Source organism: Rhizoctonia solani, chromosome 8 (genome assembly GCF_016906535.1).
Source record: "Rhizoctonia solani chromosome 8, complete sequence".
Lineage (NCBI taxonomy): Eukaryota > Fungi > Basidiomycota > Agaricomycetes > Cantharellales > Ceratobasidiaceae > Rhizoctonia > Rhizoctonia solani.
In genome coordinates this window covers 379,428-405,644 of record NC_057377.1, presented here as the reverse complement: position 1 = coordinate 405,644, position 26,217 = coordinate 379,428, and the positions used below count along the sequence as shown (strand labels likewise).

Sequence of the window (26,217 nt, the reverse complement as noted above, 5' to 3'; positions counted from 1 at the left end):
CGGGACTTGGACAGCATGTGTCCAGACTTACACTGGCAATCATTTGCTAAGCAACACGTGACCCAAAAAACGCGCAAGTGCTGCGTCGGGTAACACATGCTGTATCGTACTTGGGGTCAGTAATAGAAAAGTTTCGAATAGAGGTCTAGAATTTATATACAAAATTTCGTAAGAAAAGCTAAACTTAGGGGCATGTTACGAGCGCATTGAGACACGCCAATGTTGCATTTCAATTGATCGAAATATGAAATTTCCGTACCCCTTGTGAAAGAGCCAACAAAACACATGAACATTGCTATGAAACTAGGTACAAAATTAATAGGGGGTATTTCCACCCTTGGCAGAAAGCAGAGCATCAATTCTATTAGGCATAGACTCATATAACTTGGTAATAAAACCTTGGTCAATGCACTCCCACTCCTCATGCAGTGCCTCCCACAACTCGGTTGTATTACGTGGAGGAGGGTTGCGGGAATGAACCTTACGGTCAAGATAGCTCCATACGTTCTTGATGATATTCATATCGGGGCTTTGTGCAGGCCAGGGAAGCACGGAGATTGATTTCTCCTTGAACCATGCCTTGGTAATCTTGGCTGTGTGCTTTGGGTCGTTGTCCTGTTGAAACAAAAAATGCCTAATGGGTATCTTATAGTCCTTTAGTGTCCCAAGAAGCCCCTCCTTAAGTATCTCAATGTACTTTGCAGCAGTGAGTTGTCCATCAATACGGATAAGTCGACCAACGCCCTTGGGGGTAATACACCCCCAGACCATCACATTTCCCCCACTGTGCTTGACCATTTTTTCAGTGTAGCGTGGGTCTAGACCTTCCCCTGGGCGCCTCCAGCAATAGTGGCGGCCATCAGAGCGGAATACGTTGAATTTCGACTCATCAGAGAAGAGAGCACAGAGCCATTCAGCAAGGCACCATGTTTCATGCTGTTTGGCCCACGCCTTGCAGGTCAGGCGATGACGATAACACAGGAGAGGAACCTTCTGACGCGTATAAGATGAAAGGCCAATTTCACGGAGGCGCCGGCGAATAGTAGCAACCGAAATTTCGGGGAAAAACTTCTGCTGAATATTGGCAGCAGTGCAAACGCGAGATCTAGAGAGCTGGAGGGCCATAAATCAAGCATCGCTTGAGCTAAGAGTACGGGTACAACCACCAGCATGCCGAGAGTAAAGATTGTTGCCAGCAGAAGCGTGTCGTTTGCAAGTACGGGAGACAGTACAAGGGTGGACACCCATGAGCTTAGCAATCTTATAGATAGAGAGCTTTTGGCTTTGAAGAGCCAGAATTTTTGCTCAAGTAGTGGGCAAGAGATGGCGAGGCATGGCAGGATACTGTGCAGAAAAAACGGCACAAATTGACTGGTTTTATAGCACACAACATGCGGCTGAGCAGGAGGGAGACAAGGCCATGCACGTGAGCTTCAATTGAAATGCAACATGAGCACGCCTCAATGCAGCCATACCACGCCGCCCAGTTTACACAATTTTACGAAATTTTGTATACGCATTCTAGACCACATTTTGAAACTTTTTTATTATTAGACCTAAGTACGATACAGCATGTGTCGCCCGACGCAGCACTTGCGCGTTTTTTGGGTCACGTGTTGCTTAGCAAATGATTGCCAGTGTAGATTGGATCTCAGATCATGCTTTGCTGTGGCGTTGTTGTACAGTAATTGACCAGACTTAGAATAGGAATACAATCTTCAGGGTCTATTTGAAATTTAATGACCATGAGCATCGGGGACGACTTAGACAATTTTGTTCTTCTCCTCACCCGCGCCACAACGTATCGAAGTCAACACCTAGCACACATGGCAAAGTACAATACGGAAATATTACTAAAAGCGAAGGAAAAGGCTAGAAAGGCAAGTTTAATTCATCTAAGTTTAATTAATTTGAGCTTCACAGTAGTTTACAGTCCAAGAAACGTATCTCTGACTGCTTGCTTGGCCGGAAGAGGCTCTGCAACTGCTTGAAATGTTATCCATTTTGGTATCACCAGAAGCCAGGGACTATAGCTGCACATCAAAGGACAAACGGTGTCCACCCGCTGGCCCAACAATGCAATGTGCGGGCGGGACCGTCTGTCCTGTGCCCCTCAGAAGCCCCTCCCCGCCAATCACCTGATCTTAGCGACTTATATAATCAAGCCGCAAGAATCTCTAGCACTAGCATTAATGCATGTCACCTTACTGATCTTGACACATTTCCACCCAACAAGCATTATACTCCCGCCAATTCTTGTTCTAGACCTGGATTGCCCCGTCTTGGCTCTTGTTCTAAGACTTACTTATTACAATCTCCACGTACCCCACCGCTTTTCAAGTCTATTGATAATTCTATAAAACTATGTAAGCGGCTGAATCCTGTGTTAGTACTGACAAGTCTTATACCTTTTTGCCTTTGAGGAGAACCCAACACTTTGTCGCCTCCTTCCTTGTTGTCCAAGCTTGAGTCCGCCTCCAAACCACCCTTGCCTCCGCCTTTGTCCTTGCTCCCGTCATTTCTCTGCAAACTCTCTGTGTGTTTGGCGGAGTTCGTGCCCACGACCTTGCTAAACACCGGTCTACTTGTTGTAACTAGCATACATGGTAAGCAAAACACAAAATATAATCACATTAGATACTTACTACTCCCCTCTGTTGGAGAATCCGAGTCTTTGACATCAGCATTGCATATACCTTGTAGGTCGTGCCTTGGCGCGGAAGCTACAATCTTTAGGTAAGCAAAGTAGTCGGTACTTGTGTGCAACTCACCAGGCTCCAAGTCTAGGGCTCGAACGTTCTTCTTGAACACAAACGAGCTCCTTTGCGTACCATTCTTGCGCCCAGTACCCGGCGTTGGGTAAGCAAAGGATGGGGGGACATCTTGGGACCGGGTAAGCCTTGATTCATGCGCATACATTTGTACTCACGTCTCCCTAACCCCAATGCTGAACTTGATTCTTGGTCAATGCTTGCACGCCCAGGGTTGCGCAAATGCACTCGCAAAGTCAACGGTGATCTAGAGGCCAACCTTTGGGGGGCGCTAGGTGGTAGCACGGGGTCTTTGGATATAGATGCCCTTTCAGACATTGCGACGTAACAAGTGTACTGAGGAATCCCGAGGTTGATGGTAGTAGGTGTTTGGGTGAGTACCCTGAAATTTGCAGCTTCTGACGCACTGACCAGCATACCAAACAACGCGCACACGTCCCCCCTTCTGGGAGAGGGTGGGCGCATCCTATTTAGGTGTTGAAGGGTAATGGATTGAAATGTAACAATGAAACAATTATGTATGTAATCAAATAAATATATTCAATTTATCCCAAAGAAACGAAAGGCCCAAAGTGTATATATACATTGGGCCCAGGCATCGCAGAGATATTGTCCAGCAATGGACCAGCATTTGTATCCCGACAATCGACAAATGCTGGACAGCCTGGTCTATTACTGTACCAAACGCGACAAAAAAGTCCAGTTCAAGCCTCGACAAAGGCTGGACACGTGCCGTCCAAGTCCCGTTCCTGCCGCACACCCTTTGTCGAAAAGGGGGTGAAGTCCTGTGCGTGGTGCTTTCGAGGACCAAGTACACAGCCATTCGGTGCCGATGATCGATCAAATGGCGATCCAGGGTGTCGATCAGACTTGTCGGTTTAACACATACTCGCTCAAGGGAATCCTTGGATATTCCTCTTGGTGATAGTGTTAACCTAGCTCATAGACTGCGCCTGAATAAGCTAATATGCCACCTCCATCTGCGTCTTCCGCCTTGCATCTCTTAGTCCTACCAAAGCCCTTTCGTGTCTTCAAACTCTCACCCTCGACCTCGTTCCCACTTGCTCTCATCTCGATACTCCAGAAGCCACCTATTGGAGATGAGTTCGTATCGATCACGAGAAACACAGACGAGGTCTCCGTCGTGACCGATCATGTCTTTGACCAGAAGGACGAGCTCGGGATAAGTGAAGAGGGCGACTTGTGGCGGTGTATCAAAGTGAGAGGCCCTATGGAGCATGGTAAGCATGTACCTTTGATACATCTCAACTGGACTGAATCAAGGTATGTAGGATTAACTGGTATTATGGCCGCTCTGACAGCGCCGCTTCGGGACGTGGAGGTTCCAATTTTCGCTATTTCGACTTGGTAGGCTCTAGTTACTAGTATCACATTGTATCATACTTTATTGACGTGCTTAGGGACACCGACTGGCTACTTGTTGGATTAAATAAGTTGGAGAAAGCAATCGAGGCACTACGGGCTGATGGGTGGACAATTGCCGCAGAATAGCCTCACTCATCAAATGTTTGAGACCTACTGCAGAGAATCAGCCAAGTTGTTCATAAATGTCAAATTGATAGAGGTCATGGGCAAAGCGCAGTACGAGAGACAACTCGATTTGGTTCAGATACGACATAATCCCTGTGAACTCAATGACGCGCTCTGGGTTTGAGCCAAGCTATACGACCGACCATTCGTTCACTCTCACGTACAACGGTTTCTTGAAGATATATATAATCGGGAACAGTCGTGCGCTATCCAAATACCCCGCGCCGTAATTTCCGTCTTGCCGATCGTCCTGACGATCCAGGGCGCTTTTATATTGGAAATAGCCGGGATTACATCACCTTATTAACCCCTATTCGGACGATCTCCTTTTCTACCACGATACCGGGTTGGCTGGGGGGTTCGCGCCGCTCCAAAAACACGAGGCCTGCTACGCCAAATGGGTAGGTTCCTCTCCATACTTACAGGATGATGTCAAAATACTTAAATATAGGAATAGAGCGTCCTCATTTTTCGACGCTCAATTTGGCTCGTTCATCAGACTCGAGTACGCCATCCACACCCAAGTCATCTTATATCGCCAATTTGCCACCGGAGTCTCCTACCTCCCCTCTTGCTCCCAGGTCACCCTCTCCCGCTGGTCGAAATTCACAAACACCCAGTACATCACGCCCACCCTCTCAGCTTCGGATTCGTGATTCTCGTCCACCTTACCTGCCCTTTCGCCGAATATCCCTCCCCTCAGCACCAGCACAGAAGCGGGACAGCGTAGCAAGCATATTCAGTGTCGACTCGGTCAAGGAGCACGATGAAAATGAGAGTCCATCCCAACCAAACGGTCAGGCTAGTGCCAGTTTGCCAACCGACTCCAGTCTACCGGATTTGGGTCTCCCTCTTCCTCCTCCAATTCCAGCATCTAGGACTCCCCTCAGCTCCTCTCCATCTCGCCGCGTAGTTATAATTGCACCACCAGCTGCGAGTAATGTTCCTTCGACACCAAGCCGAGTACGTCCCAGACCGATATCTGCTCAAAGCTTGGCAAAAGGCTCGAATCATAGTCCGGGAAGACTCATTCATCCGGGATCCAAGTCCAGGAGAACATTACTTTCGAAGCCCTTGGCTGAGGAGAAGGTTAGAGAACGGGAGGAAAAACGACGTCGGATAGCCAAGGAACTGCTGGATACGGAACAATCGTATGTAGACGGGCTGGACCTTGTTTACAATGTGAGCCGAGCTTTCGCTTTTCTTGGATATTAATTATAACCGGGAGAGCGCAGCATTTCTTGGCACCGCTCATCGAATCTCTTGCAACGGCTCCCCATCCACTCGTAACACCAGCCGACCTGGGCGTAATTTTCCCCGGATTCATCGACATATTGAATTTTAATCGCTCTTTTCTCTCAGAACTCCGTTCTATCTTGACCCCACTTCTAGTGACTCGCTCTGTACCGATCCCAATCCCAGGCTCTAATCCTTCATCAACATCACTTATCAGCCAACAACAACCAGTTCCTATTTCTAGCGCTTCATCACGCCCAAGCCTTCCGAATGAGGCAGGGACCTTTATTCCGCACGAGCCATCTACTTCTTGGAATTCCCGCCTTCATCTCACTTCTGAATCTCAAGCTTCCCTCCAGCTCGCGGCATCTGCTATTGGTTTCCCGCTTGACGATTCGTCTTCTATACATGCGAGGGGAGCTTCGACAGCCTCTGAGAACACGGAGCCCACACTTCTGCCGAGCCTTGTCACTGTCCTTGCGCAACATGTACCCTATCTTCGACTTTACAAGCCTTTTGTGACCGGCTTCCCAGCAAGCATGGAAAGGCTGGCCAAATTGAGTGGTAAGTGAGCTTTTTTGTGAACCTCCATCTGATACATTAATAACCGTGCACAGCAAATGAATCATTCCGAATCTGGTTGAAGGAGAGAGAGAAGGATCCTGCTTGTGGAATGCTCGGTCTTCGAAGCTGGCTGCTGAGCATTGTACAGCGATGTCCAAGGTACTTGCTACTCGTCAAGGTGGGCGCTTGTGCTAAGAAATAAATCCGATCAAGTTAACACTGGTACTTAGGACTTGGAAAAGTCTAGCGATGAGGCCGACGAAGGTTACAAAGAACTTTCTTCTGTACTCGCCCTTCTTACCAAGAGTAAGCTCCGGCTCATCTCCGAATTTTGACCATTGCGCACATCTAACTTTCGCCATATAGTCACCAATGCGCTTAATACTTCTCTTGCCGATCATACTGCGGTGCTAGCACTACTCGACTTGCAGCGCAGCACATCAAGTCTTCCTCCAGGATTCTCATTTGTTGCACCGGGCCGCTCATTAATCCGGCGTGGTCGCCTACGAATGTCGGGCCAAGAGGTTAGCCAAGGGGGTGTCATGAGGCGGGTGGCAGGCACTGAGAGCGAGCGGGAACTCCTACTTTTCTCGGACTGCGTGGTTTGGCTGGAGAGGGAACTAGAGTGGGGTTTGGTTAGTGCTTCCAGTGCTGCTGGATGGGCGAGCGCGGCAAGCGGGAATAAATCCGGTGATTCGGCGGGTAGTGGAAAGCCCGGAGGAGCGGTGCGACATAGTGCAGTTGGCCCTATAGGTCTTGGGAAGCCGAGTCAAGCCTTGAAAAGGCCTTCGATGGGTCGAACGAGGAGTAAGAGCGAGGCGGAACTGCCGACCCTCAAGAGCCAGAATATGGGGCTTGGGATGACACCAGAGACCATGAGGTCTACTTCGGGATCTAGCAGTGCGTTTGTGACCCGAGAGACACCTGCAAAACGAGAATCTCCACCGAAACGCCCGCCTCCGAAACCCCTGACCACGATGGAAGGCAGTATCTCCAGCGAAGAGCGCTGGCGCTTCCGAGGGGTGGCTAATCTCATGGATGTCGAAGTCGTTGTTTCTCCGAGGAATGCAATGCAGATCGATTTCTTGAGCCCAGAGGGAAGTTTCGCGCTGTATGCTTGTGAGTTCAGGTCCCTCCAGGTTTAATGCATTCGAGTGCTTATCAGGTTTGATTCAGCGACATATGATGAACGAGAAGAGTGGATTAATGCCATTCGATCTTCAAAAGCCACACTCTTGGCGACTTTCAATATAACTCACCCCGATTCTACATTGACAAGCTCAAGTTCGACGACGCACCTACGAAGGGTACTCCAAGCACTACCGTATCCTCCCGGAGAAGCGACGATCCGAGGAGCTCGAGAACCCGGCCCGCCTCGGAGGAGTATACTCGGAGGAAGAAGTCGGCATCGTCAACGTGAGCCAGTAGTGGTCGAAGATAACGAGGATGCCGATACAGAGAATTCGCAGCCCGGTCGAACTGCATTTGCCAAGCAAAGCAGGAGCGAGAAGCAAAAGGAGCGCCGGGGTCGGGTCGAGCATTACGTTCCTCCCATATGGGTTCCCGACCGGGAGGCCGATGCGTGCATGCGCTGTCAGGCTGCGTTTGGCTGGAGAAGGAGACGGCATCATTGTCGGATTTGTGGCAGGGTTGTATGCGCCTCTTGCTCTTCGAAGGTATTGGTCATTTCAGACCTAACAAATAACCAAACCAACTAACATTTTTTTAGAACTTTTTCGTTATGGATCCGTCAAAACCCGATGCCTCCAAGTCTCGCAAACCAGAGCGAGCATGCACATTATGTTACGAGGCGGTGTTTCCTGTTATACATTCCTCGACGGACTCGATTAACAATAGTGCTGAGCGTGGGGGCACGATCATGGCGCTACGTCAATCTCCCGCCCGCCCACGCATACTCGAACATTTGGTTTCAACTTCGCCCATAACTACTCCAGCCATTGAACGACCGATGAACGGCGCACTCGAGGCATCACCTTCAAGCCCTACCATGTTGACCCCTTCGTCAGTCACACCTTCTGGAGCAACGGAATTAAGTTCCGCAAGTTCTAAATCGGGAGCAAGATCTGGCGCCAAGCCTGCACAAATCACGAGTTCGACGACCGAGCGCACCATCAGGTCCCTGGATAGTCAACGCACCGTTCAGCCTCACGTATCGATGGCCAGTGACCTCTCATCTATGACTTCAGCCTCTCAATCTCCATCTCGACCACGGTCACTGGATGTCGGCAGACGGTTTGCAGCGGCTTCAGCATTTGTCCATACCGCCGGGGTGACGGCAAGGTCCAAGGTGATTGGAAAGGGCAAGGGCAGACGGGTGTCGTTAAGGGCTGGCGCCCGAGAGAGGGAGAATACTGTGCCTTCTATACCCTCTCCTAATCGCCAGGATTCGATCGCAACTTTGGGGCGCGGCGCGGCGGCGCAACAGTTGAATGAACTTTTGGGAAGAAGCCCTCATTGACATATTTATAGTTGGACTTGTGCATAATTTCTTGGCACTTTGGTACGCATACCCTACAGCTTGAAATCATTAATAGATACAATTTCAATACTATTGAATGCATTTGGAATTGTCTACGACTGCCATTAGGAATGAGTTCGACGTTTGCAGTGCGCGCTAATGTACGGGATGCCAAGCGCCAAACCTTTATCGAACAGAAAAGGGTGTAGTAGATGATAAATTTTCTTGCCCATTATTGCTTCACAGTTATTCTGTATGTAGTATAACAATCGCCCTGGCCTTACTTAAATGCACCGTGATTCAGTGGTATGCAACGGCACACCCTGCGATCCATATTGGTTTGCTTGTTAACAAAAGATTATAGTCGTTGGAAAAGGGATCATGAGACCGTTTTCATAAAGAACTTATATCGGCCACCACCGTTAGGCTTACAACATATGCACCCATATGCAACCATAGCTGGGCACTAATTCTGCCAGCAAGTGGATTACTGCAATGCAAACAAATACTGTATCTTTACGAATTTAGGTCCCGCATGAAAGGTGGTGGTGCGATCGTTTCAACCTGCGTCATGGGGAGGCCTGTTTGTGAATAATTTCGGCCCCTGTCAGTGGTAGAGGCTGAATTAAGTATAGGTGTTGAGTAAGCTCTTCTTAATGACTCGTTTCGCAACCTGGGCGGACGATTGAAGGAGGTAGTTGAACGAGCCTGCGGTAACTCAGATCGTCTGTCCATTTCACCGGGTACTGGCTGCTGTGCTTGAGGTGCTGAGTTCGTTTGGGTCGGATGAAACTGCTCCGGGGGGGAGGGGTGCGGACGCTCGTGTAATATTCCCTGATGGGGCCGGGGTTGCGGTTCAAGTGGAGAGTTATTATCACTCTCTTCACTAGTAGGGCAACAACATACACTACTACCCTACAAAACCGGTGTTATAATCAATCGTAGCTCAATCAAAATTGAACGTAAATATTCAACAATACATACAACTTACCCCTCTTATTCTTTGAGCGCCATCTGTACAGCCTTTCTCGACAAGTACTCTGGAAAATGGATCCACCATCATACTCGGTCGAGGGATCGGTTGAGATGAGATAATATTAGGAATTTGTGATCTCAAACGTCCATGATCCCACTTTGCGTGGGGATGCATATAGGCAAGACATATTGGTAGCGGCATGAATTGTCTTTGCCAGAGTGGTTGAGGGATGTGCTGGGGAGGTCTTAAGATTCGTAGATACGAACATGGCTGGGACCTCGGGCCTTGCAATCAACACGTGGGCGTCCAAGTAAGCAGCACTCGGTTGGATTATGGGCTCCAGAGATCTACAGGCATTGACTGTTCGCTTCCACACCACTATGCTGTTACGTTCCGGTTTCCCGATCACCCCGGGTTTTTACAAAATACCTCAAATTTAAGCGTGTTGTATTTCCCAGTGCAAAGCTCCAGTTACAACCGTACCTCGTCCTGTTTTCATGATTGATTTGGCGCGGCCAAACACTGTATGTCAAAATTGTACCGCTTTTAGGCTGTAAATGGGGCACCCATATTACACGGTACCCAGGGTCTCCCATTTATACCAAAAACAAAGGATGCATATATGGTTGACCATGTGTGGTACTTGGCCTATGTTCCGGCCTGGCACACTCTTATGTATGCTATGTGGGTTTAGTCTGTACATGGTACAAGCAGGGAACCCTGTGGCTGCCCGCAGGCGGCCGAGGGTGTTGACTGGGCGTTCCAAGGCTGCGACCGTTCGGATCGAAGGTCCAGGGTGGCAGAGAACACACAAAAATTGATAGATGGTAATTGTTATTGAATGTGCAGCAGAAGCTGGGGATGGTAGGTAGGTGCTGAAAAATGCGAGTACAGTCTGAGTTCTTACGCTTGGTAGGTCGTTCCGAGGCCGTAGTACGGAATGGAGTCTGGAGAATTAACGTGACCACGACCCCGCCCTCGGCCAAGTATCGTATGTGATGCCTCCACACGCTACGGCTCACATGTCCACAAGATAATTTGAGCCTTGTTGTTAGGTGATAGTGACATCTCGGATAGGATAGACAAAGGTAGCCCAAGGAGCATGTTGTCAAGACATTCAGGTGCTATATATCCATAGAACCTGCGTTAAAATTGACAATCCATTCTCTCATGCGATTTTCTCTTCTGGATTGAGACCGAATAATTGAATTGTACTTGTGTTCTGTGAGAATAGATATCAAATAATTTGCGAATGCTGAAACGAGCAGTACCCCGGGTTATGTCGTGGGGCGAGTTAGTCCTGCACTATAGTATACATGGTATGGCTGGCCCAATATGAGCACATCGCAAAGCCACAGCCATTTGTCACATTGCAATGAGATCCGAGCCTATACATTTTTATCACGTAGTCACGTGTTTATATATATATTTAAATACACTTCTATTAAGGATAATAGGAGCTACATGCGAACAAGGCAAACCGCTCGTGATAATACATAGAACACCATTACATAACACATCCCCAAGCAAAGCACAAGGTAACGGCGAGAGGCAGAAAGAGGGACAGGGAGAGAGGAGCCAGAGAGACGAGGAGATAGAGTGCGGGTTGGGTGGACATCTGATGGCGTCGGGGTTGGGCGGGGGAGGGTAGGGTAGTATCCCGTGTTGTTATTTGTAAAGGCCAATACTGGAGAGAAGATCACGTGTTTATATCCGTTGTTAGCTTTTTCTAACTGAACCGCATCCACGTGTTGCCCCAAAACATATGCTTGATCATGCTTTTAGTATCTAGAGACGCGGACTCTAACACACTCACCGATCGCGCATACGAAACTAATTGATGTCGCCCCCGATGTTTTCTGCATGCCTTTCCTTTTACCAAGTATATGATGAACAATGCTCAAGCTCGCAGTTTCCCGGAGTCATATCGTCACAACCTATGCCTCGATGTGGAATGATCGTTGCACCCCTGCCTGCGGGCTCCCTTGAAAAATACTCATCAGACGCAGAAAGATTGAGGGGGGTGAGTTGATACCTCGAATAATCTCAGTAGGTGTACAGTTGTCCTCATAACGGCTTGCTAGGGGGGCGGATGCTGTGGTGGTGGTAAGAATCGTGGTGCGGAGGGTCAGCGATCATCTCCTTTGGAACCACAACCAGAAGTCCAAATACCACCGCCTAACGCATCTGAAGCTACAAACAAGGCACCTGAGGCCAACCAGCCGACTAAACCAGCTTCAACGCGTGTACCCCGTTTATCTGAACCAACACCACCGTCTCACACGGCGCGAGCAATAATGGCATCGACAGTCACAGTCTCAGTGGAGCCATCACTAATGCCTCCCAGAGCGGGAGCAGTCAGAACCCACTCTTCTCCTCCAAACCCTCCGAACCTCTCGTCCGTTTCTCGGTCTGCTACTTCTCGACAAAGATACACGACGCTCCCTTCTAACCTTGTGCCGCCTCAGCAAGGGCCGACCGCGTCGACAGGCCCTCGCCTTGAGGGCCCTATACATTATCCTGGCGGGACTATTCGAAATCCGGCTTTCCCTCCATCTGTTTATAATGCTGGTGGGGCGCAAATAGCTTCTAGTGGATCCCCTCCTGCACCACCCCCGTTTATGAAAGACTAATGTGGACGTCGTATGTGGAATATCATTAATGCTTGGTTGATATGTGGCTTGACTGAACCTAGACATAACGAGGATCATATCACCCATACTGGGATGTTTTAATTTAATCGAGTAACAGTTTGTATACAGTAAAGGAGCGACATTTAGTCTCAAAAGTTCCATGCTTGACATTGACGAATAAACTTGTATCCCGCCCTTCCCTCAAATTCTTTACACATTTTCAGTGAACTTGCAGACCAAAGTGTGGCGTCTCGTTGGAGCTGGATCTGATACGTTTACCAACGTAAAGCTCCCACCACAGGACATGCCCAGCTCCCTCCTAAGGAGTTGATCTGACTGCTCCATCGGAGTCCTGGTTTGAACCGCCATCAGGGATCCTAAATCTCATGGCCATGTCGGGAAACCCATGCCGCTTCTACATCTCACATAGGACCAGTAAGTAACTCACCCGGTTAATTTCGGGCCGAAGAACGGACCTTTCTACTCTCCCAAAGATTTTTGTCCACTGTCTGAATTTCTTTCTCGAATGCATCGCATGTCTCGGTAATCTCTTCTTTCTCTGGCATACGAAGGTTGCGGACGATGGCAAACTTCCCTCTCTTCTCTGCTAGACGACCATCATACTGTGCATCCGGTCGAAGTGAGCGCAAGCAATCCCAAATTAAGCCAGCAAACCAATAGCAGTTCTGACCCGACAAAGTGTATTGTGTGCTTTTTTCCGAGACAACGTGCACGAGTGTTACAAGTTGGTAGAGATACAGAGGATTTCCGCGACTAAACTCGATCTTCTCGAGGTACTGACGAGGAAGAAGATCGCATTCATCCAAGAGCTGATTTTCAATCCCGTTGTATGAAACCTTGAACGCATCCACAGCCGGACCGCAGTAGCTTTGACTTGAGCCTATTGTCCTTCTCCGCCGAAAGGGCATCTGAATGGTACCCCCTGAAGACTCTTCACGGATAGTGCGATCGAGAACCATGTAGTTAGTGATCGGAACTGTGGTATCTTCAACTTGAACCAAGATGAATTCATGTTGCACTCCCCTGGTTTGCTTGCCGTACCAAACTGATTTCACCAACGTCGATTCGATGTGTTTCTCGGGATCATAGCTGCGGGTGAGCGTGTGATACAGCTGTACTGGTGCAAAGCTATAGTAAGACCGACTGACGGACGTCATGTCGAACCCGGGAGGGAATATATCCAAGAACCGGTGGGGAGCTGTGGCCATTCTTCCCTTGAAACGAGGGTACTGAGACCTGTAAGAGATTTGTGAATAAAAGGGTACAGCTTCATTTATTATTTTGTACATAGCTCAGGAGCAACTTACGGACGAGGGGTATCAGATTGCGTGGGTGTTCTCCAGAGGCGACGGGAGGAGGGATGTTGGGCGCGAACGATACAAATCGATGGGAGAGCATGGTCCAAGCGCCCGAGTCCACGAGGTGGAATGAGCATGCGATGATGCAACGAGTTGAAGTGTATTGGTGAGTTTTAGCCGTGGATTTTTTCAGAGGTAAGAAAACGCGAAAGAAGTTCATACGCAACCTCCAAGAACTTTTAGGTATGTTTAACACGGAAATTTGCACCAAGGGTATCCTGGTTAGTTTTCTTATGAATACGTGTCAAAGCGTCCATCGCGCAGAGAGGTTCCCGGAGTCCGGATGGGCATTGTCAGCGGATATATGCGCTTTCGAGACGAGATTTTATTTCGCTCCAACGTGGGCGAAGTCTAAATACACGCGTCCTAGTGACCATCAGCCTGTCAAAATAAATCCGAAGGACTGCCCTGGCTATCTTTTAGGGTCCAATCTTAGATCATGTGTGCTGTGAATCACCACCGTAACCCAAGACACCTCCTGACTCCCCAAGCTGTACTAATGCTGTGCCCATCACGGATGGATGTAAATAGTGCGGTTTCAGAAAGCCTCGAGGCTTCATATTTTCGAAAACGTACCCCGTTGCGAGACCATTACATGCTCCAGTCCAACAGAAGAACCTTACCAGATCCTATATATCCAGAAATGTTTGGAGTTATGTCGTACCGCATAGGTTGTTCAGTATTAGTTTCAGTATCAATTTTATCTCTAATGAAGTAAGTTATCCGGCGCTAGGATACTCAAGTAATCTGGATTTGAATCTCCGCCCTCAGCTCAGCCATGCAGTGGGTGCAAGATGTATTCCCTCAGGCCTCGATAACGTCTCGACAGAATTGGTTTGACCAAATAAATCAGCCTGGATCGCAACGCAGTTAAACCTTCCTTCCTGTTTTCGAGATAGTCTCCTACTCAGAGTCATAATCTCACAGCAAAACGGCCAGAGATTCAGTCAGAGTAGCGCAAAATGGGAGTGAAGGTTAATTGTTACATGAATGTCATCTCGTTTCGTACAAATACACCGAACACCTCGAGCTCCATTCCGATGAGTGACTGCCACTTTACCAGTTAGCTATATTAGTTTGCTTTATCTCTGGGCGGTACCCTGAGTATGATACCACTGACAAAAACAACTTCTGGTTCACGAGGTTAGTATGGAAGTGTACGTGTCAAGTATGCCCCAGTGCCATTTCTACGCATATGAGTCGGTCTGCGAACAAGTGAGAAAGGCTCGGGTGAGTAGGCTCGGTACTAGACCCAGTAGAGATAGTGGAAACATGCCAAGAATGGCACAGGAAAATCCAATCGCTTGAATTAGAGTCGACCGAGCGGAATAATGTCAGTAGTGATACGACGTTAATTAACGAGCTTTGCGACCCGTTGTATCTCCTAGTGTATGTGGTTGGCAGTAAGTTTCCCCAGTTCACGGACGGGGTAGTGTGCTTGCCTGTGGCCGAGGAACGAGGTCTAGGCAAGCACACTCGCCTCAATCGGCGCTTAAGCTGGATAGACCCTAATTGGCTGTCAGAAATGTCTCTGAGCTGAGTCAGCTTTCTCACGGCCCTTGCTTTGATAGATAAAGATAAAGATAGTAACAATAATATACCAAACTCATACCAATTATAGAGACGAACAGAGGGACCAATGGATAAAAATCGAAACCTGTCACAGTAGATATCTCAACCACGTTGGCGATTTGGGGAAGGAAACTTCGTTGTATTATGCTACTTTCTGTGTTCGTAAGTTGTTATTCCATTACCAACTAATTATTAGCCCTCCTTATTGTGTAACACAACATAACTCATGATTGAAGTTGATGTGTCCATGTCGCAATCAATAATCATGCTTTGTATATACACTACTCTCAAAGCATGACATTTAACCCTATATTAAATCGATGTACAAACCAAAGCAAAAAAAAACACTAGATAAACATTATTAACATTCTACAAGATGCAGCCCCGATTAACGATCCAATTTAGGAATGGAGAATCCATAAGCCTTGGTTTTCCCTTCAGGGCTTTTCGAATCCACCTCTAATCTCAGGCTAATATTCAATGCATCCACAGCCTTTGTACCAGTAGCAGGCGCAAGCGCAGATGCATCGTGCCCGACTTGCGCGCCTTTGACCTCCTTTGCAATCGTCCCTGTTCCACCCGATATCTCACCCTTGTCAACCGCTGACTTGGGTTCTTCTCCATGGTCTTTGTCCTTGCGGAAGACTTTACCGAGAGGAGATGTCTTGGGCTCCTGTTTTTCATTAGCCTCCTGGGCTGCTGGATTATCGCCAATCTCTTCCGCGGTGGTTGCGTCGGGACCGGCGGCTGGATCAGCCCGTGTAATGACGCAGTAATTTCGCGCAGGGTAGCATGTTTTGTTGACTCGTCGCTTAGAACCGCCGACGCCTTCTTCAAATATATCCACTGTAGAGTACGAGTTAGATGTATGCGCGCATAGACTAAGATGCCGTTACTTACTGAGGTTCTCGCTGGTGTGATGATCCAATCGGTGGAGTTTATTCCTTGCGTTAAGAACGTCTGCCACCGCTGTATAGAATGTTCATGTTAGAGCTAGAAACTTTGGTTACGGATAGCCAGACGTACCATCCGGAGGTGGTGCATTGGTGATGGCCGAGCTGATCTGTAAATTCCAATTTGACATTAAGTGACCTGTAGCATTAACGTTGAATCGCCATCGAACTTACGACGTTGACCATATAACGGTGATCTTTCTCTTGAGCAACATCCAACTTGGCCTTGGTGAAGAAACGCCCAATGGCTGCGAGGTGGACATCTCCACTCAATATTGTGATCCGGACTTGTTTAGTGTAGCTGAGTGTCTGAAGGCGCTGTACTAGGTGGTTGCGCTCCGCCTTGTGAACTGCGGCCGCCCAGTGGTCTTCCAGATCTGCGTTATCCTCAAGCTCAGTAAAGTCCTAGAATATTTTGCTCGATAGTCTTACCATCAAGGAGTTCAACCTTTCCATCGAAGCTGAACTCAAAAGTCAGTATCCGTGCTAATATTAGAGGCTTTCGACATACTCATTGAACAATCCAGACATGAGGCCAAACACCCTGTTTAAAAATCTTAATGGCGCCATAAATTTACTCGTCATGAGAGTCTCAGCCCAGACAAGCCGGGGGTATGCTGACCAGTCGTTATGTCGGTTACTCTGATACGACGCCACCCCATTAGACACACTCACCGATCGGAACTCCTAGCAGTAGTAGAACATGCTTGGTCTTTCCAGGAATGATATCTTTATCAAGCCGGTCGAACATGGCTTGGTAGCTATCGGCATAACAAATTCGATGTCGGGTGCGATCCGTTCTATCGTAGCGTGTTAAAGTACAATCCTCTGTAATTATCACGATCGACTTACCGACAGTCCAGCCCGTAGAATAAAACGCCTTCTCCAAGGGATGTGCATATACTCAACCCTCTATGTTGTATATATGGACCCTGTTGGGGGTGTCGAACATATGACGGATCAAGTTCACTCTCTTCCCCAGTTCCCTCGGATCTTTGAGGTTTCTCGTGACTCGAATCGCCATTTTGGGCTGTTCCGTTCTGGTCCAGGGCATCTGGGTGTTCTGGTCTCGAAGTCGGAATTGGGGACTTTTCGCTTACGCCATGGCTAGGTTTAGTTGAATGTGCAGGTGTGGGGTTGAAAGATTCTGGGTCGTAGGTCAACTGATTTGTTGTGGTGCTCGGAGGGAGATGTTGTTGGAATAGAGACATACTACAAGTAATGTTAGGGGATATGCGGTCAAAACCAGAGTGATACCTACTATTTCCATGCGATTTCCCCGATACCCATAAATACCGGTGCTCGTTGCCAAGCATCCCTGTACGTACCGAAACCATCTGAATGAAACCAGAGGGTTCAATTTAAGTTTGGAAGAATAACTGAACATACGAACCAATAATATCGTGGTCGTCTGTAGCCAGCGATCAGATTTCGAACATAAGCTCAATCGAACTCGGACTTACCCCAAATGTTCAGTTGTGGTATTTGCGCATTCGCTTCACGGAAAGGACTTGCATTAAACCAATCGCAATGGTGTTGAAAGTACCAATCGTCAACCTTGTCCCTGCATCAATTCAACTTAAGCAGATTGATCATTAGTCACACATAAAGTCGTACCTTAGTTCAAGGGGGAACGGTATCTTGGCTCGCTTCCGAGGCGAAAGTTCTTGTGCCCATGGCTCGAGTGGTGCGTGAGCTTCAGTTACACCATCAGAATAAATTTGATCACCGCCACCAATCATCACATGCAAAGGTGACTTTTTGTGAACTGAACAAATGTTGGTTACCATAATGAGTCGCCCGGATGATTGCGCAACATACGTCGTAGAACATCATTCCAGAGCGCCAGGCCACTGACTTGCTTCTCCGCTCCAGGAACGAAGCCATTGCAGCTATGAGAGTCAAGGTGGAACGTCAGTCCAAGCCGGTGGCGTTAGGCTTGGGACTCACCTGAAGAACATAATACGAAATGTCTGACCAATCTTGGGTACCCAGAAGGATCGCTCGATCTTGTCCTGCTGTCGATGGCCGGCGAGGGTGATGGAGTAGCGGACCTCCCGTTCTTCTTCCCCTAGTGCTGTCTCGAGGTCGATACGCCAGTAGACTCGATCGCGCTCGGTAAATAAATGCACCGGTTTTGTTCGCGAGTCTGGGCCGTCCATAGAACTACTAGGCTGGTCGGGACGTCTGGCAGCAGACTCGGACGGTGCTCGAAGGACAATAAGGGCGCTACCATGCCAGCGAGTACTGTCGTTGCTAAGCCGGGAATATTTGAGCATCGGGCCGCACAAAAGTTGCCAGTCATATTTTGCGCTGCCATTTTGTCTACTAGTGTCTTTGGCTGCCCCTTCGGGGCTATTCACCTCGTCAATGTCCTTGCCTTGGTTTTCATGTGCTACCGGCTGAGCGCTATCTGGCTGTGGTGCATCTTGTGCGACTTTATTGGCGAGTTCTTCATGCTTTGCCAGAGAAGAGGCAGAGGTTGCTGTCGAGTGGATCAGAGGGGGTTGTAAAGCCATTATGGGTGATACCGATTTTTTGAGTGGACGTAAACATCTTATGGGAGAGATTTCGTTCTCGTAATTGCAAATGACGTCATGTTCCTGTGATCACCATTTTCAAACCCGCCAAGCCAACCCTACGTCATCACCGGCGTTTACTATATTTAGAAACTCAACCATACGGGATTGCTTACCATCAAGCGTCGGCACTAGATAGAAGCACGTTTTTGCTTGAATGTAACAATCAGCCGCCAGCACTATCTCTTTGTTGAAACAGATATGAGCTCCAAGCCAACAGCGCTCTCATAGGGGCTACGTTTTTGGCTTTACCTAACGCTATTCATTTTGGTTGCTTTCACTTGCAAAAGCCGGTCGTGGTGAGGTATCAAGCACATTGAACAAAGATATTTCAAACAAGATGATTCATTGTTTTGTACTAGAATACAGGAAGCTAGGCTTGATTAGTCATAATCGAGATATACTAGCTGAACATCATGGTCGTTGCATATATCAATAAAACGGTCATAAGCATGATCCTATAGTGCCTAAACTTAAAGCTGGAGAGCAGCATAAATGTCAAAATCAGTGTTCATCTGCGGGGTTACAGGTCCATAATGCTAGCATGCGACTGGATCGTTTAACCTCAATTGTCTTCGAAGATCACTTTCTCTTCTCCTTAGTTTTTCCCTTTCTTGTTCTGCCATATGCCAGCTGGCCTGGGTCCTCGTAATCTCTTCGTTTCTCTCAGATATCTCTTGTTGGACTATATTCTTCCGTTCTTCAACCGTAGTTATACCATGAGGAGATTTCTAAAATGCGGTGCTTTAGGCAATCAAATTAAATAATAAAGTGTCTCATGAACCCACCTGCTGAATCTTCATAACTTTGTAGTGGAAATGCAAAAGGCTATCTCCAAAAGTATTCATGACCCCGTCGACCATTTTCGGGATACCACCTTCACCTTCATGAGGAACCCTCTGATCCGCAGTTGTGGTATTGTCACGCATATCTCTAATGCGCTTCAACCCTTCCCACATTGCTTGTATAAACCAAGTCTTTGGTGGAGAGTTCAACGAACGACGCGAACGGCGAGCCGATATCCTACTAGCGAGTACCACCAAGTTGTCAAATGGCAGAGGTGTCTCGTATGTGATAACTTCCGCGTTGTCGGAGGGTTTCCAACCCTGATTATGCATGTGCCTATCCGCATCTTCACGGGTCGTGCGGCTAAAATATCCTAAATTTGGTGCGATGGGAATCATAAATCCTATAGACTTCATGGTATTGCTTTGTGAGATATTCCTGATCAGCCGGGGCATTCCGGGTCCTTTGTTGGGTAAAGGGGACCCTAATAGCAGCGTATCGGTCATGTCGATACCCCTTGGTGTTCGGGGTGTTTCCAGACGGATCAACTCCATATCATTGGAGCGATAATAAGTTGCGGATGAGATGGTTTGGTCTTGGTAGGAATTAGTTTTGGATAGAGATCTTATATAAAACTTTCGGAATCGCTTGAGCGAATGTCGCTTGACAGGAGGGGAAGCAGGAGGTAAGGTTGAGCTTCGAGCCCGAACAGGAGACCTTGTTGGACTTATAGAAGGAGAACCTACAGGCTCAGAAGGGCTGCTTGCTGCTGGCGGTGCAGTCGCCCGGCGTATGGGACGAACTAGAAACTCCTTTATTTCTGCCGGGGCGATCATTGTCCGAGACGGATTTGTTAGCTATAGAGGAATAAGAGGTTGAGTGAGTGGATGACTTGATGTTCGCTGATTGCTAAGATATTTAATCGTCCCCCCACGTTGTCCCTTTGTAAACCCCCAAACGGGAAAATGGCTGGCCGGAGAAAGGTAGCACAGGAAATAATTGCATTTTTCTTTTCAGGCATAGCCTGAGGCGCTCTATAAAAACACGTTTACAGAATACGTAAACGTTAGCAGCTGCATGGTGTGCCAGCAAAGCGCACCAGCCTCGTTGTGATAAAGATCTGGTGTCTGAAGGTGAGATTGGGCCGTGCGGAAGCAACGTGTACACGTGCAGGACATACACGCGTGCTGTGCATTAAATCATTCGAACGACTACTCTTTTCAACTTACGGGATGAGCAAAATCGTATTTGATTTCTAAATCTAACTTGATCGCCAGCGGGAACAAATACCTCCGGGGCATGCAAACGCGAAGGGAAAGTAAAACAGCGTCATATGCAACAGAGAGACATGGCCTGAAGACCGAATACCATAGGAGCTTATAAGAGTCATAGTATGAAAGCACACATATTCACTGCAATTTATAGTGGGGAGAATTTGAACCTAGTGCCAATCGGGGCTAGAGTTAACCTTTAGTAGCGCCTCGAGTTCTTGGATCCGTTTTGTGTATCCTTCAATGTCACCTTTTAGCTGCGCATCATAGGTATACGCCCATTTCTATGTTGTATTTATCATCAGTACACATATCAGCAGTTAACATGATTATCGTTGCACCAACCTGCTTCTGAGCTGAGATTCTGTTATCGGTATCAATTAACTCCTTGAGGACATATTGATAAGCCACCTCGAGTTCAGCAATATTGGTGTTGTTTTGAAGCCACCCAAGAAACTTTCCTCGGATGTTCCCCTTGAGCTCCTTGTGGTAGGCCGATGGGCGCATCCGCGTCATACAGTCCCAGATGAGCCCGGCAAACCAATAGCAGTTGGCGGTGATAACGTGGTACTTGTCGCGTTGATGAGATACTGCTCGTGTTAATGCAGCCAATTGGTATAACAAGAGAGGCGCTCCGGGATCAAATACGATGGACTCGACGGGATCGTGTTCGTGGAGGCCGCACTGCTCAAGGAGCTTGTCTCTCTTTCCGTCGTATGAAACCCTAAACTCGTCCTTTGCCGCGAACGATTGAGAGCTCTGTGTACTCCCAAAGAACGAAGTGTTAGGGCCATCGCCGTTGTTGCGGTCGAGGGCAATGAAGTTCCTAAGCCCGGGTGACTTCAGGTCCTCGACCTCGAGAACAATAAACTCATGTTTCGGCCCAGTGGTTTGTTTGCAGTATGAAGCAGATCTGACAATGATATGCTCGATATGCTGGTCGGGGTGGTAGTTGTTCGTGAGCATATCATACAGTTGATCAGAGGTGAATGTGTATGGCGACTGCTGAGTGGAACTCTTGGATGAAATGCTATCGAACCCTGGTGGAAAGATCTGCCGATGTCGCTGTTCGTACGAGCACGATAGCTTCCTACTAGTGCTCTCCGATGTTAATCTCAATGTAGTAAGTCTTTCGGGGAGAGTTTGAAGGAGGATCGCAATGTTCTTTAGTGCAAGAGTGGCTTGGTTAGGAAGTTTCGGCCTATGCGGCATGTTTTGTCTCGAGCTGGGCAAATATGTCATCATCCGTTTAAACGCTAGGTAGTCGGAGGAAGCGCACCTAATGGAGAAGGAGATAGTGGCCATGTAGGAGGTCGTTGAGTACTTAAACAACGTAGATGTACGGTGCGAGGGCATCCAAGATATATATCGATGCGCGTTATTCGGCGCTTAATGATCCCCGAACTAGGTCCCGTAGCTGTGTAATGTTCTTTACATCTCAGCCTATAGGATGTGGAGCATTCAGATAGGGGCCGAGGACAGATAGTAGAGCGCTAACAATGCATCATTATCCCAATTGACCGGCAGAAATCCATCACACGAGGCGAATAGACGCTATTTGATGAACCCTAGAGATGCCCTCGTCATCTCATCGTCTGGGATTGAGGAATTTAGTTACAGTGCTCATTTAAACAAGTCACTCCCAAGGTTGTGGGCGGATGTCCATAATGGTATAGCATACACAGAAGGATCATTGAAAGACACTGATCCAGCTATGCGGTGCATTTCACGTCGTCGCTCTAGTATCGTTCAGTCCCAGAGTTTGGCCCCGGCAACTTCCTGAGGTATGACGACGAAATTTGTGTTGGAGATCTAAGCAACGCCAAGTCCAGTTGCGTCGAAAAGATCCAGAAAGGAGACAAGATACACATAAATTATACCAAGATAAGAGTAATATTCCCGAAAAAGAAGTACACGCCGCCTTAAGCTAGTTCTAAAACTCTGAGACACCTGGCCAGCCGGGAAAATGATGGGCAAGAAGAGAAGCAAGCGCCCAAGTCCGCGGGATAACTGCTAATCAGCCGGCCCTAAACATCACATTGTGGCTTGAGGATCAACAAACCCTTTGGCACTCACGACCCCATCATCAAGGTAAGTACAACTGAAAATGCGATGCAAGCGAATGTGGTGCCTTCTGCGCTTTGCGCAACGGGGCATTGATATCGATGTTTGTTTCATTTGTTCCCCACTTTATATCTCGCTTTTGCTGTACTTGACTGCTGACAGTTAGTTTATACAGATACGATGCAGATTTTCGTCAAGACTTTGACGGGAAAGACGATCACCCTCGAGGTGGAATCGTCTGACACTATTGACAATGTCAAGGCTAAGATCCAAGACAAGGAAGGAATTCCTCCTGACCAGCAGCGGTGCGTAGTACTTTATTACGAAACTAAATTCATATAGCTAATATTCCCCGTGAAGATTGATCTTCGCTGGAAAGCAACTTGAGGATGGCCGCACCCTGAGCGACTACAACATTCAGAAGGAGTCGACTCTTCACCTTGTCCTCCGGTATGGCAACTACTGCGACTGCCCGAAAATGAAATGACTAATAACGCCTTCATAGTCTCCGTGGTGGAATCATTGAGCCTTCGCTCAAGGTGTTGGCTTCCAAGTACAAGTGAGTATCTTACACCGTTTCCTTTGGGTATTTTGCGAAATGTGCTAATAAATCTATAGCTGCGACAAGCAAATTTGCCGCAAGTGCTATGCTCGTCTCCCTCCTCGCGCCACCAACTGCCGCAAGCGTTCGTGTGGACACTCTTCTCAGCTCCGCCCGTAAGTATCCCACTTCACGATCACATTTTATCCATTGACAAAATATTCATTTATTAGTAAGAAGAAGCTCAAGTAGTGGTTGTCTACACGGTTTGTTTCGGGTGTTGCTTTCTGTGTACTACCTCTATCCTATCATTTTGAGCCAAAATCCATCGTGTGATGATTTGATTTATGCTGTGGGACTTTCGATGTATACCCCAACGTGGTCTGACGTGAATGCCTAGAACTGATGCACATGGATATTCCGGATGCTTTTGGTTCTACGCAAGGTGAAACTGACCAGTGATGGTCCCGGAGTGGCGTTAGACTTGGGTGCTACCGTGCATCCTTGCTGTGCTAGTCCATTGGAGCTACACGTTACCTTTGATTACAATTCCGGTTATCGCAATCGTAGTGTGTAAACTTCCTGCGTTCATACCTTTGCCTAATGCATTCATAGGGTCTGAACCTCACCTCTCGCTTACTAGAATGCCGGATAGCCTGGGCAACTAGCTTCACCCAGATGCTCTAAATTCAGATACCGACCGTCAGCGCCCGCAATTTACACATCTCAGCCTACCCTACCATATCCGGCTCCTTGTTCGCCGAGAATTCAACCAACTCTGAATATCATACTCCCCCTTTTTAGTCTGTCGACTTTGTCTTACTAGATCATTTTCGATCAAATTCTTAAGAATTTGAGCAAACATCATCCTGCTCGACTCGGTTGATATGAAACCACGTTGGGACAATACGTCAATCCAGCCTGATTGGGCCCATCCAAGAGATGAAATGGGGCGATTGCACCCTTGCCAGTGCTGGATGCCACGATTGGGTTTATTCAAAAATAACTCAAATAATCCAGGCTAGCGTGCGGTAGCACATAACAATATGTTGCAATCAAATAGTTCTACCAATTAAATCCGCACAGAGAACCGGCAGTACCTCTGGAAGAAAAAGGCAGGCTGGAAAGAAAATTGGCAGGGCTGCGAAGAAAAATGGAGGAAGTAAATGCATCGTTAGTAGGATCAAGCAGTTGGCGATTGTTGTTCTGGCTACCCCCAGCTCTTCACCGTGAACTCGTGCTCCTCCGTCCACCCTATCTACTGCTCACTGTAGAAGATGTTGCGTTTGGGACCAGCCCGTCCGATTCCAATCTAGCAATTGGAGAGAAGTGGTCGCAATGTTATGTTCGCTAGGGTATCATTTGTAGCAAATATATTGTTCTTACATTTGCACAAGTTGCAATAAATTCAATCCCAAATTTTATCAAGGCAAAGCGATACGCCTGGTGAATCCATAGGGCAAATTTCTCAGAAAAATACGACATAACCAGGAAGCTTGAGCCCGCAAGGGCGGGCGTATCGATGAATTAAAGGATTGAATAACAGTTTTAATGATGATTGAGATTAGTTCTAATCGTACCAAATCTCTTAACAATATACATCCATGCCTTCATCTCAGCATCTCTAAGTCGTGAGCAAGATGATTGTATTTAACCCATCGTTTCTGTCTAGAGCGACCCAAGTCAATTTGGTGGTTAATTGCAATTGTAGTCGCAAACCGTGCATAGACCAACGCTCTAGTAGCAAGTGTTCCACGGACTCGTATTCGGTCCCGGAAACCCACAACTCTGTCATGTAATGCGCATACATGTGCATTGATAGTGCTCAGGGTGAGTGGTATTGCATATGTATGATAACATCCCGAAGAGATTACAGCCCTTCTTCTAATAGTGTGATATCTAACATGGGCGCGCATGGCTGGGACTTTTATGTGTATACCCAGGAACATTCATATCAAGCACGGGTACATAAACGCCCCAAGTAACCCATGAACAACACATCATACTCTACCCCACTCAACGCAAATGAACTTTCCCCTACTCTTCATCTTTATCGTCCCACACCTCGGTATGGCATACACACCTCTCCAAACATGTAGCCACATTACTAACACCTTTTCAACTCGAAAGCCCTAGCCACATGTACATGCACAGGGACAATTGAAGTCCTGGGCGGGAATGGACGTCTTAAAATCTGCGGAAACGACATCCAAACCGTTTTTCAGAACGCGGGGATCCAGTTGATCAGGACTCCCCAGGACGGGAGCGGGTGTGCGTATGTTGGGTTTTGTCCCGATGGGTGTTGAATCGTCCAGTTTCAAAGGTTTACATAGTTTATGTGTCAACTCGATGCTGTAATGAATGAAGAAAAATATGAATTTACTGGGGTGTCGAGATATGAATAACAGGGCAAGGAACAGGAGAGGAGGGGAAAGTCTCGGTTGCCAAAGACCGAGGTTGAGATTGGTAAGCGTTTTGTGGGACAAGGTTTTGTCCCTGAAAAGGGCAAGTCGCTTGCTGAAATGGGGATATGAAAGGCCGCCAGAGATATCACTGCAGACTCATGTGCGTAACCATCGGCCCAGGGACGGAGAAGCCGCACCTCTACGCCAGGGGACAAAAAAAGCTCGATCATGTTCCTGGTGGTCGCAGCGTGACGTTGTGACTTTTGTTCGAGTGCATATAATTGGGCAAGGTAGTGGCGTTGTTTGCTACGGACCATGGTTGGTGACGTCTCGGGCTCGGGCGCAGCTATTTTAAGTCTGCGTAACCACGAAACCTTGACTATTTGACTTTTTCTTTTTTTTTTATTCCCCGCGACTGCTGAAGGCACGTTCCTCACCTTGAATGCGCCCGAATTAA

At 47.7% G+C, this 26,217-nt stretch overlaps 9 protein-coding genes across 9 annotated transcripts; 4 read left to right on the top strand and 5 right to left on the bottom strand.

Moving 5' to 3' along the window:
• Positions 1-315: 315 nt before the first annotated feature.
• RhiXN_09589 (Transposable element Tcb2 transposase) lies at positions 316-3,089 on the bottom strand (the record flags this gene model as incomplete). The annotated part of the gene is made up of 6 exons (XM_043329405.1): positions 316-1,113; positions 2,326-2,354; positions 2,409-2,594; positions 2,646-2,723; positions 2,772-2,882; positions 2,930-3,089. The coding sequence occupies 6 exons, from the start codon at positions 3,087-3,089 to the stop codon at positions 316-318; spliced, it is 1,362 nt and encodes a 453-aa protein (XP_043182239.1).
• A 649-nt stretch (positions 3,090-3,738) lies between these two features.
• On the top strand, positions 3,739-4,283 carry RhiXN_09588 (RhoGEF domain protein; the record flags this gene model as incomplete). Its single annotated transcript, XM_043329404.1, has 3 exons — positions 3,739-4,012; positions 4,064-4,139; positions 4,193-4,283. The coding sequence occupies 3 exons, from the start codon at positions 3,739-3,741 to the stop codon at positions 4,281-4,283; spliced, it is 441 nt and encodes a 146-aa protein (XP_043182238.1).
• Positions 4,284-4,719: 436 nt separating this feature from the next.
• Positions 4,720-8,601, top strand: RhiXN_09587 (Zinc finger FYVE domain-containing protein 16; the record flags this gene model as incomplete). Its single annotated transcript, XM_043329403.1, has 8 exons — positions 4,720-4,723; positions 4,774-5,504; positions 5,558-6,122; positions 6,176-6,300; positions 6,353-6,428; positions 6,489-7,241; positions 7,299-7,798; positions 7,852-8,601. 8 exons carry the CDS (start codon positions 4,720-4,722, stop codon positions 8,599-8,601), a joined length of 3,504 nt encoding a protein of 1,167 aa, XP_043182237.1.
• A 2,915-nt stretch (positions 8,602-11,516) lies between these two features.
• RhiXN_09586 (uncharacterized protein) lies at positions 11,517-12,210 on the top strand (the record flags this gene model as incomplete). The annotated part of the gene is made up of 2 exons (XM_043329402.1): positions 11,517-11,600; positions 11,662-12,210. 2 exons carry the CDS (start codon positions 11,517-11,519, stop codon positions 12,208-12,210), a joined length of 633 nt encoding a protein of 210 aa, XP_043182236.1.
• Positions 12,211-12,529: 319 nt separating this feature from the next.
• Positions 12,530-13,666, bottom strand: RhiXN_09585 (uncharacterized protein; the record flags this gene model as incomplete). The annotated part of the gene is made up of 3 exons (XM_043329401.1): positions 12,530-12,625; positions 12,687-13,467; positions 13,539-13,666. 3 exons carry the CDS (start codon positions 13,664-13,666, stop codon positions 12,530-12,532), a joined length of 1,005 nt encoding a protein of 334 aa, XP_043182235.1.
• Positions 13,667-15,549: 1,883 nt separating this feature from the next.
• On the bottom strand, positions 15,550-18,633 carry RhiXN_09584 (transcription factor btf3; the record flags this gene model as incomplete). Its single annotated transcript, XM_043329400.1, has 14 exons — positions 15,550-16,007; positions 16,062-16,130; positions 16,188-16,224; positions 16,289-16,491; positions 16,547-16,575; positions 16,626-16,731; positions 16,790-16,914; positions 16,967-17,326; positions 17,376-17,451; positions 17,508-17,525; positions 17,578-17,678; positions 17,732-17,882; positions 17,936-18,006; positions 18,065-18,633. 14 exons carry the CDS (start codon positions 18,631-18,633, stop codon positions 15,550-15,552), a joined length of 2,373 nt encoding a protein of 790 aa, XP_043182234.1.
• A 599-nt stretch (positions 18,634-19,232) lies between these two features.
• RhiXN_09583 (uncharacterized protein) lies at positions 19,233-20,315 on the bottom strand (the record flags this gene model as incomplete). The annotated part of the gene is made up of 2 exons (XM_043329399.1): positions 19,233-19,424; positions 19,482-20,315. The coding sequence occupies 2 exons, from the start codon at positions 20,313-20,315 to the stop codon at positions 19,233-19,235; spliced, it is 1,026 nt and encodes a 341-aa protein (XP_043182233.1).
• Positions 20,316-20,920: 605 nt separating this feature from the next.
• Positions 20,921-21,962, bottom strand: RhiXN_09582 (uncharacterized protein; the record flags this gene model as incomplete). The annotated part of the gene is made up of 2 exons (XM_043329398.1): positions 20,921-21,034; positions 21,096-21,962. The coding sequence occupies 2 exons, from the start codon at positions 21,960-21,962 to the stop codon at positions 20,921-20,923; spliced, it is 981 nt and encodes a 326-aa protein (XP_043182232.1).
• Positions 21,963-22,994: 1,032 nt separating this feature from the next.
• On the top strand, positions 22,995-23,607 carry RhiXN_09581 (ubiquitin family protein; the record flags this gene model as incomplete). The annotated part of the gene is made up of 5 exons (XM_043329397.1): positions 22,995-23,119; positions 23,175-23,264; positions 23,320-23,373; positions 23,433-23,531; positions 23,589-23,607. 5 exons carry the CDS (start codon positions 22,995-22,997, stop codon positions 23,605-23,607), a joined length of 387 nt encoding a protein of 128 aa, XP_043182231.1.
• Between the last annotated feature and the right edge of the window lie 2,610 nt (positions 23,608-26,217).